The following is a 16,587-nucleotide window of genomic DNA, read 5'->3' on the forward strand; positions in this document are numbered from 1 at the left end:
TGGGTTGATGGTGTGTCATCCACTAGAGCATGGGCTCAAACATTCATAATGCTTTTCTCTACTCATCAGAGAGCAAGATGATGGATGATTCAAAAGACCCCAAATACAAACAGTAATCCACACTTACTCCTATCTCAATAATTCAAAATCCTCCGAAATATGGGAAGATTGTGTGAAAATTGTTTTTGAAAAATGTGTCTCTATAACACACATTTGATATAATGTAAAAATGACTTCCCAAGATTAAGCACAGAAACTTTTATACAGTAAACAGAACGGTAGAATTAACCATTTAATGCACATGATATGTCAGCATCTTTCGAAAATATGCTATTGGCTTACTATTATTTGGCAGAAATTATACATGAAATCACATTTAGATTCCCATTTATCCAGTATTCAATCAATTGCAGTTAATTCGATTTCAGATAATACTTTCAGAAGTGTGTTTAAGTGGGTGGGCGTCGTGTAAAGTGAGAGGCCATCCTATCGCCTCTGACCACAGAACATCAGCCATCGTTTTCCTTTTATTTCCAGACGATTCTGCATATTGAATCGTCACCGTTTGTCGTCAGCCAGGAAGTGATCAATTGCGCACGTCCGACATTTGTGTTGGTCTGTCTTGTCCCTTTGGTTTGCACAGCAGCATGTCCTGGATGAAGAATATAGTAGTTGTCACTTGTATAAATTGTCAGTCTGGTTTTGTGTGCAAGATTACTTTTCAATCAGGTTTTCCATCAGAATTGAACAGGTCACACCACATGACAGACAGTTTCTATATCTTCTCCCTCCATCCGAGACACACTGGCACTGCTGTGCAAAACCAAGCTACCGCTGAATGAACTATCAGTAAAGCCACTATCATTTAATACTGTCTTAAATCAAGTTCTCATTTGGACTACATTACATGCATTACTCTGTCATGCATCACCAGACTAAGAACAAATGATCGACAAAGACAACAAGGCAGTTTAATCATGTATTGTAAATTAATAAAGTCCACTAGGTAATTTAGTTGGTGCCACATGTGGTACCTTGAAACGTACAAGACAATTATTGGAAAACGAGGCGAAACCAAGGTTTGTCCATGGTGCCTGCATTTTTCTTATTTTAACACCTATTTAAGAAGAGAGACATGGAGTTTATTCTGAATAAATGCTCTCACAGGAACAAGTTACATGTTCACCTTGTCTAGGTCAATTTCAATTTTACATTTCCATTAAGGGTGCCATGTTGACTTTTCCAGAGTTTCTGCAATTAGCCACAGACATTTTAACACCAGGGTCTTATTCTTGGTCCCATTTCCGATTACCAGGAGCCATTTCTTCAATTACATTAGAGAATTGTGTTTGAATTTTTATATCTTGGAGGATAAGAACCTATTATCATTAAAATGCTATTTGTAGTTATTGTTGGCTTTGCCCTTTTAGCTCCAACCATATCTAGCAATAAACAATTGCTCTTACAAAGGCAGGGGAAGGTTTGTAATTTGGGAAGAAAAAAAAAATAATAAAGAAATAAAAATGTTTTTCAAAGAAAAACAGATTTTTGGTCATAACGTTGTTGTGAATGGTTGTTCCTCTTCTTTATGGTCCTCATACGTTCAACATTCGTGAAGCTGACACCACAAGTGAGAGACCCACCACACAATGATATGTTTGCTATTCATATTGTGTGTAGGGACGAAGTTTAGATTAACACTAATTAAACAGAGTATTAAAATGGATATTGACTTTGTGTAACCGGGACAGAGGATCATAACAATATGAACAGATTGTAGATAAACAAGGTAAAATTGAGGCCAGGGAGAGCAGCAAACGATGCTAAGTATGGTGCATGCTACTCCACACTGATCAGCGAAGAGAGAGACAGCCAAGTGATGAATTCCCAGTAACACTTTACTTAAAGCCTGCAGTTATAATGCATTGTAGGGATCATAATACTTATAAAGCATTACACCAACAGGCTATAGGTAGAGTGTTACCGAATTTCCTTCCAGGCGTTTGTCATACCAAGATTAAGAGACACCTACGATTGAACAATGTATTTTACAAGGTATGTGCGAGTTTATGCATGTGCCCATTGGTGTCAAATAATCCCCTAAAGTCTCTGTGACATACCGTTATTGAACACGGACCATAAGCATATCACAGCAGTTTCTCTATGCCATTCATATATTCAACGCCTCTCTGCTGAGAGAGAAAAGGTCTAAGGGATGCTAAGGTTAGGACATGGAAAGAGGCCTATTTTCATTTCCTAAGGGGAGAAAAAGTAAAGGTGAAACAGCTAGGGCATTGGAATTGTATAATTGTGTTATCCTGCGTAGGATTTAGCTCTGATCCTTTGTGTGTGTGTGTGTGTGTGTGTGTGTGTGCGCGTGCGTGGAAATAAATAAGCATGTAATGTGTGTGGCCTTCTGTAGACAGTTTCTGTGCATTTTGGATTTCATAGGGTTTCTGCACATTTTGGGTTTCATCAGTTAATTACTTCATTTGTTATGATTATTCTAAGCAGTTCTGCTGAGACAGAGGCTGTCCTAATATGGACACCGTAAAGCAGCATAATCTAAATGGTGTCAGCTCTTTGCTACACTGTGGATTGTTGGAAAGTATAGTGTATTACCACACACTAAAAGGAGGATTTAGTCCTTACCATGGCACAGTCAATAATACAGAGATAGATCAGTATACAGCTATTTGTAAACAATTTTAAGATGAGGAAGCAATGAGATAAACAGCTGTATTTTGGAGAGCTCCTGCAATGTGTATCTATAACCATAAAATGGAAGTTTTGAGCATGTCTAAAGCTGAGCACGATCAATTTGCCTCTGAGGACATGCCGCAAAAGGCATGCAGAGTACACTGCAGAGAAACTCAAGCATGAAGGTTGACTTGGACTAAAACAGCTTTTCTGTACCATGTGTAGCCAGAACACCATTGAGCAAAGAGCAAGTTCACCTGCGGTACACAGACCAATCACATAATGCATGGATGGATCTGAGACATTGCAATGCGCAAACAGGTACATTGAAACATATTTTTAGCAGTAATTTTCCTTCTGACCATGAAATAACAAAGCAAATACTCGCTACAGCAGGTACAACATGGTTTTTCATATGTTCAACGCAAGGATGGTAGATATACTGTGGCTGTGGTACCTTCCCTCAATAAAAAGCTTCAACAGCATTTCAGAGGAGGTAATAAATGTCTGTGGGAAACAGCCTTACCGGATATTTCACACAAGATTTAGAAGTTTGCAATTGTAACATGTTCCATGTATTTGAAAGGACTTGATACCCTCTTTCCAATACATTTGAAATGTATTTAGGGAGAAAAAACTGCACTCCAAACAAGCGTTTTAGCTGTTTGTGAAAGCAAAGGCGGAATAGAATGCATTTAACATGTTACAATTCGGGGCCTCCCGAGTGGTGCAGCGGTCTAAGGCACGGCATCGCAGGCTGTGTCACAACCAGCTGTGACAGGGAGTCCCATAGAGAGGCGCACAATTGGCCCAGCATCGTCCAGGTTAGGGGAGGGTTTGGCCGAGGGGGCTTTACTTTGCTCATCACGTTCTAATGATTTTTGTGGTGGGCTGGGCGCATGCAGGCTGACTTCAGTCGTCAGTTGAACAGTGTTTCCTCCGACACATTGGTGCAGCTGGCTTCAAGGTTAAGCAGGTGGGTGTTATTAAGGAGCACACTTTGGCGGGTCATGTTTTGGAGGATGTATGACTCGACCTTCGCCTCTCCCGAGCTCTTTGGGGAGTTGCAGCGATGAGACTAGATCGTAATTGGGAGAAAAAGGGTGTAAAATACGAAAATATGTAATAACTAGATTTGTGTTAAAATGAAATGTGTTATTGTGTAATTAATGTATTTCCAACTAGTTTTAAACATATACTGTACATTTCCGGTAGGGAGCTATAAGACACCAACCACCAAGCTACTGTATCTATAGTCTTTGCGTGACAGATCTTCAAAGTTTGCCTGGTTACCCATCCACATCTCCGGCCAAATGCCACACCCACTAAAGTTTCGGAATTTTGCCTTCTTAAATGCGAACAAAGTCAAACCGTTCTGGTTGGCCCTAGAAACCAATAGGTTGGGCCTATACCTGTCTTCACGTCAGCACAAACGACTTCTAGAGTAGTAGGCTCAGACTGATGTACGGAGCAATTGATAGACAAGCAACATTTTATTCAGGATGAGTAATTAGACAACTTCTACACGGAGTGTATAAAACATTAGGAACACCTTCCTAATATTGAGTTGCACCCCCTTTTGCCCTCAGAACACCCTCAACTCTTTGGGGTATGGACACTACAAGATGTTGAAAGCATTCCACAGGGATGCTGACCTATGTTGACTCCACTCATGCTTCCCAAATTTGTATCAAGTTGGCTGGATGTCCTTTGGGTGGTGGACCATTCTTGATACACACGGGAAACTGTTGAGCGTGATACACCCAAGAGCGTTGCAGTTCTTGACACAAGGCACTTAAATCTTCTGTCTTGCCCATTCACCCTCTGAATGGCACACATAAACAATGTTTTGTACACTCAGTGTATGTGGCCTTATGCTATATTTTCCTCATTGTGTGCTACAGTTTGGCATTGATTTATAAAAACAATTAAAAATACGAAAACATTTATATTACATATACAGGACACACACATTTAAGCACTACATAAAATATCAACATTCCATTTTGTATTTGAAATACCTTATTTGTTCAGGTAATCAGTCCAATAAATAAACCACACATATAGTGGGTATCATAAGTATTCACCCCCTTGGATATTTTCACATTTTGTGGCATTACTTGTCATTTTTTTGTCCTTGATCTACACAAAATACTCCACATTGTCAAAGTGAAAAGAGAATTCTACAAATGTGTATAAATTAATAAAACCTAAATAACTAAAATATAGTTGTTGCAGAAGTATTCACCACCTTTGATTAGGCAAACCTAAATCAGTTCAGAAGTAAAATATATGGACTAACTCTGTGTGAAATTATAGGGGTTGGCATTATTTTTTTATGTGTCACGAATCCCACCGAAGGTGGCTCCCCTGCCTGCTCGGGCGGCGCTCGGCGGTCGTCGTCGCCGGCCTACAAGCCGCCGCTGATCCCTTTTTCCTTTTCTGTTGGTATGTCTTATTGTTTGCACCTGTTCCTTATTTGTGTGTGTTGATTTGTGGTTATTTAACCTGTTTGGGATAGGGGGCAGTATTTTCACGGCCAGATAAAAAACGTACCCGATTTAATCTGGTTATTACTCCTGCCCAGAAACTAGAATATGCATATAATTATTTGATTTGGATAGAAAACACCCTAAAGTTTCTAAAACTGTTTGAATGGTGTCTGTGAGTATAACAGAACTCATATGGCAGGCCAAAACCTGAGAAGATTCTATACGGGAAGTGCCCTGTCTGACCATTTCTTGTCCTTCTTTAGCCTCTTTATCAAAAATACAGGATCTCTGCTGTAACGTGACCTTTTCTAAGGCTTTCATTGGCTCCAGGAAGGCGCCAGAATGTGGAATGATAACTCTGCAGTCTCTGTGCGAAAAACAGCAAGGCGTTTTGGAGAGTGGTCCTTCTGAGGACAATGACACTGGAGCGCATGCATGTGACAACTCCATGTTTTTCTTTCTCTCTTTGAACGAATACGTCATCGCCCGGTTGGAATATTATCGCTATTTTCCGAGAAAAATCGCATCAAAATTGATTTTAAACAGTGTTTGACATGCTTCGGAGTACAGTAATGGAATATTTTGATTTTTTTTGTCACGAAACGCGCCGGCGCATCACCCTTCGGATAGTTACCTGAACGCACGAACAAAATGGAGCTATTTGGATATAACTATGGATTATTTCGAACCAAAACAACATTCGTTGTTGAAGTAGAAGTCCTGGGAGTGCATTCTGACGAAGAACAGCAAAGGTAATCCAATTTTTCTTATAGTAAATCTGAGTTTAGTGAGTGCCAAACTTGGTGGGTGTCAAAATAGCTAGCCGTGATGGCCGGGCTATCTACTCAGAATATTGCAAAATGTGCTTTCACCGAAAAGCTATTTTAAAATCGGACACCGCGATTGCATAAAGGAGTTCTGTATCTATAATTCTTAAAATAATTGTTATGTTTTTTGTCAACGTTTATCGTGAGTAATTTAGTAAATTCACTGGACGTTTTCGGTGGGTATGCTAGTTCTGAACAAAACATGCTAATGTAAAAAGCTGTTTTTTTTATATAAATATGAACTTGATTGAACAAAACATGCATGTATTGTATAACATAATGTCCTAGGAGTGTCATCTGATGAAGATAATCAAAGGTTAGTGCTGCATGTAGCTTTGGTTTTGGTTTTTGTGACATATATGCTAGCTTGAAAAATGGGTGTGATTCTTTCTGGCTGGGTACTCTCCTGACATAATCTAATGTTTTGCTTTCGCTGTAAAGCGTTTTTGAAATCGGACAATGTGGTTAGATAAAGGAGAGTCTTATCTTTCAAATGGTGTAAAATAGTCATATGTTTGAGAAATTGAAATTATAGTATTTTTAAGGTTTTTCGTATTTTGCGCCAGGCGCTACCATTGGATATTGGCGAGGCGTTCCGCTAGCAGAACGCCTGTCCATAAGAGGTTAATCAAGTTTTCTCAAAGAGTGCAGTTTATAATGTCAGAACATCTGCTGTCTCAGCCACTGCCTGTCGCCAAGGGAGTACTCCAAGGCTCAATCTTAGGCCCCATGCTCTTCTCAATTTACATCAACAACATAGTTCAGGCAGTAGGAAGCTCTCTCATCCATTTATATGCAGATGATACACTCTTACACTCAGCTGGCCCCTCCTCTGATTTTGTGTGAAACCCTCTACAACAAAGCTTTCTTAGTGTCCAACAAGTTTTCTCTGCCCTTATCCTTGTTCTGAACGGCACACATACACAATGTTTTGTACACTCAGTGTATGCAGCCTTATGCTATCTTTTCCCAACAAAGGTCATGTGGTTTGGTAAGAAGAATGCCCCTCTCACGACAGGTGTGATTACTACCTGAGTGTTTAGAGCTTGAGGTAGTCACCTCATACAATTACTTTGGAGTATGGCTAGACAGTACAATGTCCCTCTCTCAGTGCATATCAAAGCTGCAGGCTGAAGTTAAATCTAGACTTGGTTTCCTCTATTGTAATCGCTCCTCTTCATCCAACTGCCAAACTAACCCTGATTCAGATGACCATCTTACCATTGCTAGATTACGGAGATGTAATTTATAGATTGGCAGGTAAGGGTGCTCTCGAGCGGCTAGATGTTCTTTACCATTCGGCCATCAGATTTGCCACCAATGCTCCTTATAGGACACATCACTGCACTCTATACTCCTCCGTAAACTGGTCATATCTGTATAACTGTCGCAAGACACACTGCTTGATGCTTATTTATAAAACCTTCTTAGGCCTCACTCCCCCTATCTGAGATAGACCCCGTCCCCGCAGGAGGCCTTTTGCCTTGTAAATTAGAATTTATTCTTAACTGACTTGCCTGGTTATGTAAAGGTTAAATAAATCAAATAAAAACAAGTTAACAATTATGTTGTTGATTATGTATTAAACCACCCAGACACATCAAAGATACAGTTGTCCTAATGAAATGAGCTGCAGAACAGGAAGAAAACTGCTACAATAACTGCTACAATACTACAATAATGACCTACATGACAGTGTGAAAAGAAGAATACAAACATATAGAATAAAACATGCATACGAATGCAACAAGGCACTAAAGTAATACTAAAAAAAAAACACGGCACAGGAATACACTTTTTGACCTAAATACAAAGCCTTATGTTTGGGGTAAATCCAACAAAACACATCATTGACTAACTGCCACCTTATTTTCAAGCATGGTGTTGGCTTCATCATGGTATAGGTATGATTGATATTGGCAAAGACAAAAATAAATGGGATGAAGCTGAGCACAGGCAAAATCCTAGAGGAAAACCTGCTTAAGTCTGCTTTATACCAGACACTGGGAGAGGAATTCACCTTTCAGTGGAACAATAACCTACAACACAGGCCAAATCTACACTGGAGTTTGCTTACCATGAATGAAGACAGTGAATGTCCCTGAGTGGCCAAGTTACAGTTTTGACTTAAATCTGCTTGAAAATGTATGGCAAGACTTTAAATTGCTGTCTAGTCATAATCCCCAACAACTTGAAGAATTCTGAAAATAATAAATGGGCAAATATTGCACAATCCAGGTGTGCAATGCTCTTAGAGACTTAACCAAGATTACTCACAGCTGTAATCGCTGCCAAAGGTGTTTCTAACATGTATTGACTCAGGAGGGTGAATAATTATCAAATCAATATATATTAGTGTTTGATTTTTCATCAGACATTTTCTTCCACTTTGACATTACAGAGTGCTTTGAGTAGATCGTTGACAAAAAAATGTAAATTAAATTAATGTTAATCCCAGTATGTTACACAATAAAACGTGAAGAAATCAGGAGCGAACAAGCAAAGAAATGCACAAGCATTCTGTCGGTTGCCATCCTTGGTCACAACTACCTGTGTACCCACTGCTACAGCCCCCTGTGTTCCCCTATACAGGGTCCATATTAGGAAGAAGTCCTGCTGAGAATGAGGCTGTCCTAATATGGACACTGTACCCCTAGCCCCCTTCACAAAGAGTCAGTAGGTCCCCGCGGTGCTCACTGTGGTATAGCTGATCTTGGACATGGACAAAGGACCCATAGTCCCCGTCACTGTCATCTCATCATCCCCGCCGTTCCGCCTCCCCCGGCGGCGCCGACAGCAGGGCGGACGGCTGTGGGCGAAGGTGGTGAGCAACGCCTTGCGGAAGCGTGTATTCATAAAACTATAGATAACGGGGTTGACGCACGCCGATGTGTAGCTCAATAGGTGGATGAACGAGATGGGTGCCCCCGAGAGGAGCCGGTGGGCTGAGCTGATGTGGAATGCCTTCCACGTGTTGGCCGTGTACAGGGGCATCCAGCAGAGGAAGAAGAGGATGGCAGTGACAATGAGCATGCGGATCACGTGCTTCTTGGCCAAGAGCTTAGCCTCCGAGGTATTGCTTCGAGGGTGCTCGGCGGACACTTTGGGTTTGGGAGGGGCCGGAGTAGGGGTGGTGAGGGTGGACAGCTCCATGGACGGTGGCTTCTTCGGTATCTGGATGTAGCAGCCATCATAGTATGTGTCGTTGTTGCTGGTGGTCACAGTGGTGTTTACGCCATTCTTCAGTGCTGTGGAATGTACATGGAAGTGTGTAAGTGGGTCTGAATTGGGTGTAAGTGTGTAGGTGAGTGTAAGTGTGTAGGTTGAAGACATAGCACATTACTAATAATAACATGACAAAAGAGTTGGTGACATAAGCCTGCATTGTGGGGAACATGCATTCACAAATAAACAGGCCTTATGGGAAAATAGTTACTGTATGAATGCAAAACACTTATTCTGGCCCCAGCCTTATCATTGCCTGTTTTAAAAACCCTAATCCTAGTCCTTGCCCTCATTGCTTCTGCCCAGCACAACCCTATTCCAAAACCCCAACCCCTAACCCAAAACCTCAACTTCCCTTATATAACTTTCTATTTGTAAGAAACAAATTAGATGTTCAATCATATCCATGGCAGGAGATACATGTGGTGTAGGAGTCTCACCACTGTTCTCTCTGTTTTGGTCCAGCTCAAACTTCATCCCCCGGTACAGCTCTCTGGAGATGAGTCCATAGGCAACGATCATCACAACCCCAGGGATGAAGAACAAGATTAAAAGCAACAGCATGTACCTGAGAAAAAAGGAGAGAAAGAGAGAGGGAAAGAGGGAACATGGAGTGAAAGAAAAAGAGGAAAAATTAGAGAAAAAGGGAGTGAAAGACGTAGGGAAAGCGGGACAGGAAGCCAGACAGGAAGAGAAAAAAGTGACTTTGATCATTGTGGTCATAAAATAAAATAATATTTCTATGATGGTCATTAACATTTTTCCAATTATCTTCACATCAATCCGGATACTATCAACTTGGCCGTGTAACAAAAAAGTACAAATCCACTATTGTTCCTTCCACACACTTTGAGAATTAGTAGAGAGGAAGCCTTTATTTTGCATTGTGTGAAATTCTAATTGTGCATGGGTGTTTTCCTCTGAACATCCTCCATGGATGGTTCATCTCCCATCAGCCTTTGCAGCAGGTTAGGCTCTCATTCATTCATTCATTCATTCATTAATTCATTCATTAATGCAGCCTCTGATACTCAAAGCTTTTCATCAGTACTCTGTTTGATAGTGGGTCACACATCAGGGATTGGGGGACAAAAGGTGACAGGAAGGAAGGACATACAGAGAGGTAGTAAATAGAGGTTAGAGGTTTCGGTTCATCTTTTGTTTAGTCTTTGATCCTTATTCTTGATTGTCAGAGAAGAACATGGAAAGGGAAGAGGAACAGGTGCTACACTAATATTTCTGTTTCACATTATTTGAGGACTTTTCATGACCGGCATCATTAGTAAGCATAATTACACACGCTGATTCAATAGCCAATTTGGGGAGTATCCCGTAATGGACTCAAATAGTCCCTGTGACTGTCAGTCTAACACCTTAGCCATTACACCAAGATGCTTGGCATCAGAGGTCACAAAAAGTACAAAAGTACTAAGGTCACAAGTTATATTTCAATAGCATCTTTTCTGAAGAATATTGTAATAATTCAAAAATGATAGGTATTATATTGTGTGTGTTTGTTGATGACATCTATTGTCACCGCTGCTTTGATAATTTTTTGAAAATCAATTCAAATTAAAATATAAATCCGATTAAAATGATTGTGCCTGCCATTGTTAAGAGAAATAGTGCATTCGGAAAGTATTCAGACTCCTTCCCTTTTTCCACATTTTGTTAGGTTACAGCCTTATTTTAAAATGGATTAAATAACAAAAAATACTCTGAAATAACTACAAATCCTCAGAAGTTTTTGCAAATCTATATATAAAAAAAATATTCAGACCCTTTGCTATGAGACTCGAAATTGAGCTCTGGTGCATCCTGTTTCCATTCATCATCCTTAAGATGTTTCTACAACTTGAGTCCACTTGTGGTAAATTAAATTGATTGGACATGATTTGGAAAGGCACACACCTGTCTATGTGAGGTCCAACAGTTGACAGTGCATGTCAGAGCAAAAACCAAGCCACGAGGTCCAAAGGAATTGTCTGTAGAGCCCAGAGACATGATTGTATCGAGGACTCCAAAACATTTCTGCAGCATTGAAGGTCCCCAAGAACACAGTGGCCTCCATCATTCTGAAATGGAAGAAGTTTGGAACCACAAAGAAATGAAAGAAGTTTGGCCGCCCGGTCAAACTGAAGAATCGTGGGAGTAGGGCCTTGGTCAGAGAGGTGACCAAGAACCGATGGTCACTCTGACAGATCTCCAGAGTTCCTCTGTGGAGATAGTTGTCCTTCTGTAAGGTTCTCCTATCTCTGACAACTATCTCTGCGTGCTTCTACACCTGCATTGCTTGCTGTTTGGGGTTTTAGGCTGGGTTTCTGTACAGCACTTTGAGATATCAGCTGATGTAAGAAGGGCAATATAAATAAATTTAATTTGATGTGCAGCACTCCACAAATCAGGCCGTTATGGTAGAGTGGCCAGATGGAAGCCACTCCTCAGTAAAAGGCACATGACAGTCCACTTGGAGTTTGCCAAAAGGCACCTAAAGGACTCTCAGAATATGAGAAAGAAGAATCTCTGGTCTGATGAAACCAAGATTGAACTCTTTGGCTTGAATGCCAAGCATCAAATCTGAAGGAAACCTGGCACCATCCCTACAGTCAAGCATGGTGGTGGCAGCATCATGCTGTGGGGATATTTTTCATCGGCAGGGACTGGGAGACTAGTCAGGATTGAGGGAAAGATGAATGGAGCAAAGTAAAGAGAGATCCTTGATGAAAGCCTGCTCCAGAGTGCTTAGGACCTCAGACTGGGGCGAAGGTTCACCTTCCACCCGGACAACAACCTTAAGCACACAGCCAAGACAATGCAGGAGTGGCTTCGGGACAAGTCTTGGAATGTCCTTGAGTGGCCCAACCAGAGCCTGGACTTGAACCCGATCGAACATCTCTGGAGAGACCAGAAAATAGCTGGGCATCAACATCACAGAGCTTGAGAGGATCTGAAGAGAAGAATGGGAGAAATTCCTTATACAGGTGTGCCAAGTTTGTAGCGCCATACCCAAGAATACTCGAGGCTGTAACCGCTGCCAAAGATGCTTCAACAAAGTACAGAGTAAAGGGTCTGAATACTTACGTAAATGTGATATTTATGTTTTTATTTATACAAAAAATATGTTTTTTGCTTTGTTATTATGGGGTATTGTGTGTAGCTTGAAAAAAACGATTTAATCAATTTTAGAATAAGGCTGTAATGCAACAAAATGTGGAAAAAGTCAAGATGTCTGAATACTTTCAGAATGCACTGTATATCCCCAAAGGACTCTTAGGGTTGTAGTTGTAAAGAAAAATGAGTAAAGTCTGGAGAGGTTTTAACAGGCTGCAAACAGTGAACAACTACAATTAAAGTAGAAAGGTCTGCAGAGAGAGAGCTTATTTAGTGTAAAAATAAGAAGTATAGTCTGGACGAGAGAGCTGTATTAGGCTGGGGAGAACCCCTGGAGAATGTCAATCTTCCTTTAATTGCTCTGCTCCACAGCCTCTCTGTTTGTTTATGGGCAAATTGATGAATAGTCCTCTGTGCCCAAACTTAACAGCAACAGTTTCTACAGAAAAAGCCTTGCCTTGAACTGCAGATGCAGATACTTGGGCAGTGGAGCTTTATTCTAGCTATATTTCTAATCGTAGACCAGTGTTTAATAAACTGTTTGTCTTTAGAGTGGAATTACCTTCTAAAACTGCTTTGCTAGCCCTGAGTCAATGCGAACTAATCTGCCTAATAATATAATTGCTTTGCCTTAGATGTTGCTGTGGTGCTCCTAAATGTCCGGCTATGACGATTCTGTTCAGTCTTGCAGGGGGAAGGCATTACTTTTGGGCAAATTTAATATAAGTGGAAATATAATGAAAACTGCATGAAATGCTTCATTGCTTCCCTGATCAGAAATGGGGGGGAAAAAACTATTTATTTTGAAACAAATCTATTCAATAAAGCAATCAAACATAAAAACAGACCAAACAAATTCAAGATACTTTTTTGTACAAGGGAATGGCAATCTATGTTCCTTTGATAACTGCTTACTTTGAAAATACCACTCGAGAACTGACTTAACTAGCGTCAGGAAACTCAGGGACCGGTCAGAAACCAGTTCTGACCACTGCACTAGAGGTCTCCAGTCAGAAACTCACTCACCACGTCTGTTCCACCCCAACGCTTGGCCATTCCAGGCGGCACATGTGTCCCATAGTTCGGTCGGGTTTGGGGAAGGACTTGAGGTGGCTGAACACTGGGTAGGGCACCATCATGACCAACGACAACACCCAGATGGCGGCGATGACCCGGTAGGCATGGGAACGAGTCTGCCACACCCGCGACTTCAGCCGGTTGCAGATGGCGCTGTACTTCTCGATCGCTATGGCGACCAGGCTGAAGGTGGAGATCCTGACGGAATGTCCTATAGGAATGCAGGGAAGGGGGAGGGGTCAATAAGAGAGATTAAAATGACTGTATCAACAGTGATCAGACCTGGGTTGAAATAGTACTTGTTTTCTGTCTGGAGTGCCAGATGGACGGGGTTTAAACTTTTGAGACAATTCCATTGTCTCCATTGAGCAAGGCAAGTTCAATTAAGCAGGAAAAATATTTTAAAGAAAACAAATACTATATTACCAGGTATGATAGTGATAAACACCTTCTATGTATTTGAGCAGGCCTGACACATCAGAGAGATGCTCGTAGGACACCAAAAAAGTAAAGACAAATGGTAAAGCCTCTTTAGCTTATCATTAAGTAAAGACATGAAGTGCATTACAATTCAGACAAATAGCCTCACACTGATGGAATCACACCATTGTCGTTCTGTCCTGCTCAGTGTTAGATCTCTAAATTGCATTGTAATACCGAAGGACACCCTTGTAATTGGTTTCAAACTTGTGTGAAAACCCTTTAGTAAAAAAATCTTCAACCCAAACTGTGTTTGCCTACATGAATATGCATGAAGCTGCACTGAGGCACTCCACTCAATCCGTCTGCAGTCAGACAAAGAGTTGGCAGTGAAGACATATAGCATCAATAAAGGCATACTGTACATGCATTAAACCGGCAGCCATTACCAACCAATTGAGACTCCCTCTAATATACTCCACCCACTAATCCTCCCTCCTTAGAAAGATCCACAACTTCAATCCCAGACCCACCATTAGCACTCTGTCTTGATGTGACTATCATTAATGCGATGATGGCTATTTTATCAAATCAATTAACTATGTTTCATTATTACGTGATTCAACTAGTCATGTAACAATTAACTCATTAGTAACTTGGGGCACCACAGAAAAAGTTTGTTTAATGAGTTACTGTTTCCCGAATTAACTCAAGTATATATCAGAATATATCGTTATCATACCAGTCTTCCATAAATTATTACCTCACATCAGTCTCATTCTAAACATTGTCGACTTCAAATCTGCACAAACCCTAGTCTAAATGATGATTCAGCGATACACAAATTGCCTTAATTATTTATTTACTAACTAACTAAATAATCACACAGAATTACATAAACACACACACAGGATAGATTATATGTTGATTACTACCATAATGCAATGAAAAGTCCCTGGTGGACTATGACGGCTTGTTACACAATGAAAGGAAGGGGCAAGATAAAGAGAGCGGGAGAGACAAAGAGAGTGGGCTGGTACATACATGTGGAAACTATGCTCAATAGAATGAATACTTTGCACATGAACGACATTTGGCATTCGCGCAAAACTGAAAGCACGAACCACCGTATTTAACAATGGAAAGATGACCGGGAATACGGCCGAATACAAACAGTGTAGTTATTCCCTCCGCAAGGCAATCAAACAAGCAAAATGTCAGTATAGGGACAAAGTGGATGTTAGGAGTGTGTATCGGTCCCCGCTGGTCTTTTGGCGCAGCGTGGCCTGTTGGAGATGACCATGGGCGGCTTCCCAGGTCTCCTCTGCGCGACCGAACCACTAGTCCACTGCAGGAGCCTCGGTCTGACACCGATGCCATGGTGCCAGAACCGGCTGGTACCCCAATACACACTGAAAGGGGGAGAGGTTAGTGGAGGAGTGGCGGAGTGAGTTCTGCGCCATCTCTGCCCAGGGCACAAACGCCGCCCACTCCCCCGGCCGGTCCTGGCAATAGGACTGCAGAAACCTGCCCACATCCTGGTTCACTCTCACCTGCCCATTACTCTCGGGGTGGAAACCCGAGGTAAGGCTGATCGAGACCCCCAAACGTTCCATGAACGCCCTCCAGACTCTAGAAGTGAACTGGGGACCCCGATCAGACACTATATCCTCATGCACCCCGTAGTGCCGGAAGACGTGTGTGAACAGGGCCTCCGCAGTTTGTAGGGCCGTAGGGAGACCGGGCAGAGGGAGGAGACGACAGGACTTAGAGAAACAATCCACAACGACCAAGATCGTGGTGTTCCCCTGTGAGGGAGGAAGATCCGTTAGAAAATCAACCGACAGGTGTGACGAAGGTCGTTGTGGAACGGGTAAGGGATATAGCTTACCTCTGGGCAGGTGTCTAGGAGCCGTACACTGGGCGCACACCAAGCAGGACGAAACATAAACCCTCACATCCCGAGCCAAGGTGGGCAACCAGTACTTCCCAGACAGACAGCGCACCATCTGACTGATCCCCTGATGACCAGAGGAGGGTGATGTGTGGGCCCAATAGATCAACTGGTCACGGACAGCAGACGGAACGTACTGAAGTCCGACAGGACACGAGTGGAGCGGGTTCATTACGCAACGCCCTCTCAATGTCCGCGTCCAGCTCCCACACGACCGGTGCTACCAGGCAGGAGGCCGGGAGAATGGGAATCTGATCCATGGGCCACTCCTCTGTGTCATACAGCCGGGACAGTGCATTTGCCTTTACATTCTGGGAACCTGTAGGACAGGGTAAACACAAAATGGGTAAAGAACATGGCCCACCTTGCCTGACGAGGATTCAGTCTCCTAGCTGCCCGGATGTACTCCAGCTTGCGGTGGTCAGTCCAGATGAGGAAAGGGTGTTTAGCCCCCTCAGTCCAATGTCTCCACGCCTTCAAAGCCTTAACCACAGCCAACAGCTCCCGGTCCCCCACATCATAGTTTCGCTCCGCCGGGCTGAGATTCTTCGAGAAGAAAGCACAGGGCGGAGCTTCGGTGGCGTGCCTGAGCGCTGAGAGAGTACGGCTCCGATCCCAGCCTCTGACGCATCCACCTCCACTATGAATGCCAAAGAGGGATCCGGATGGGCCAGCACGGGAGCCGAGGTAAACAGAGCTCTCAGCTGCCCAAAAACCCTGTCCGCCTCAACCGACCACTGCAGACGTACAGGACCCCCCTTCAGCAGTGAGGTAATGGAAG

At 42.3% G+C, this 16,587-nt stretch overlaps 1 protein-coding gene across 1 annotated transcript in view; it reads right to left on the reverse strand.

Moving 5' to 3' along the window:
- Window positions 1-7,302: 7,302 nt before the first annotated feature.
- Window positions 7,303-16,587, reverse strand: part of LOC106574386 (cholecystokinin receptor-like) — a 46,284-nt gene continuing 36,999 nt past the window's right edge. The window contains exons 2-4 of the mRNA XM_014150241.2: window positions 13,382-13,643; window positions 9,685-9,812; window positions 7,303-9,267 (exon numbers count right to left, since the gene is read on the reverse strand). Coding sequence (XP_014005716.2) covers window positions 8,693-9,267; window positions 9,685-9,812; window positions 13,382-13,643 — 965 coding nt within the window. The 3' untranslated portion in view covers window positions 7,303-8,692. The remainder of the gene's footprint in view (window positions 9,268-9,684; window positions 9,813-13,381; window positions 13,644-16,587) is intronic.

The sequence above is a fragment of the Salmo salar genome, chromosome ssa16 (genome assembly GCF_905237065.1).
Source record: "Salmo salar chromosome ssa16, Ssal_v3.1, whole genome shotgun sequence".
NCBI lineage: Eukaryota > Metazoa > Chordata > Actinopteri > Salmoniformes > Salmonidae > Salmo > Salmo salar.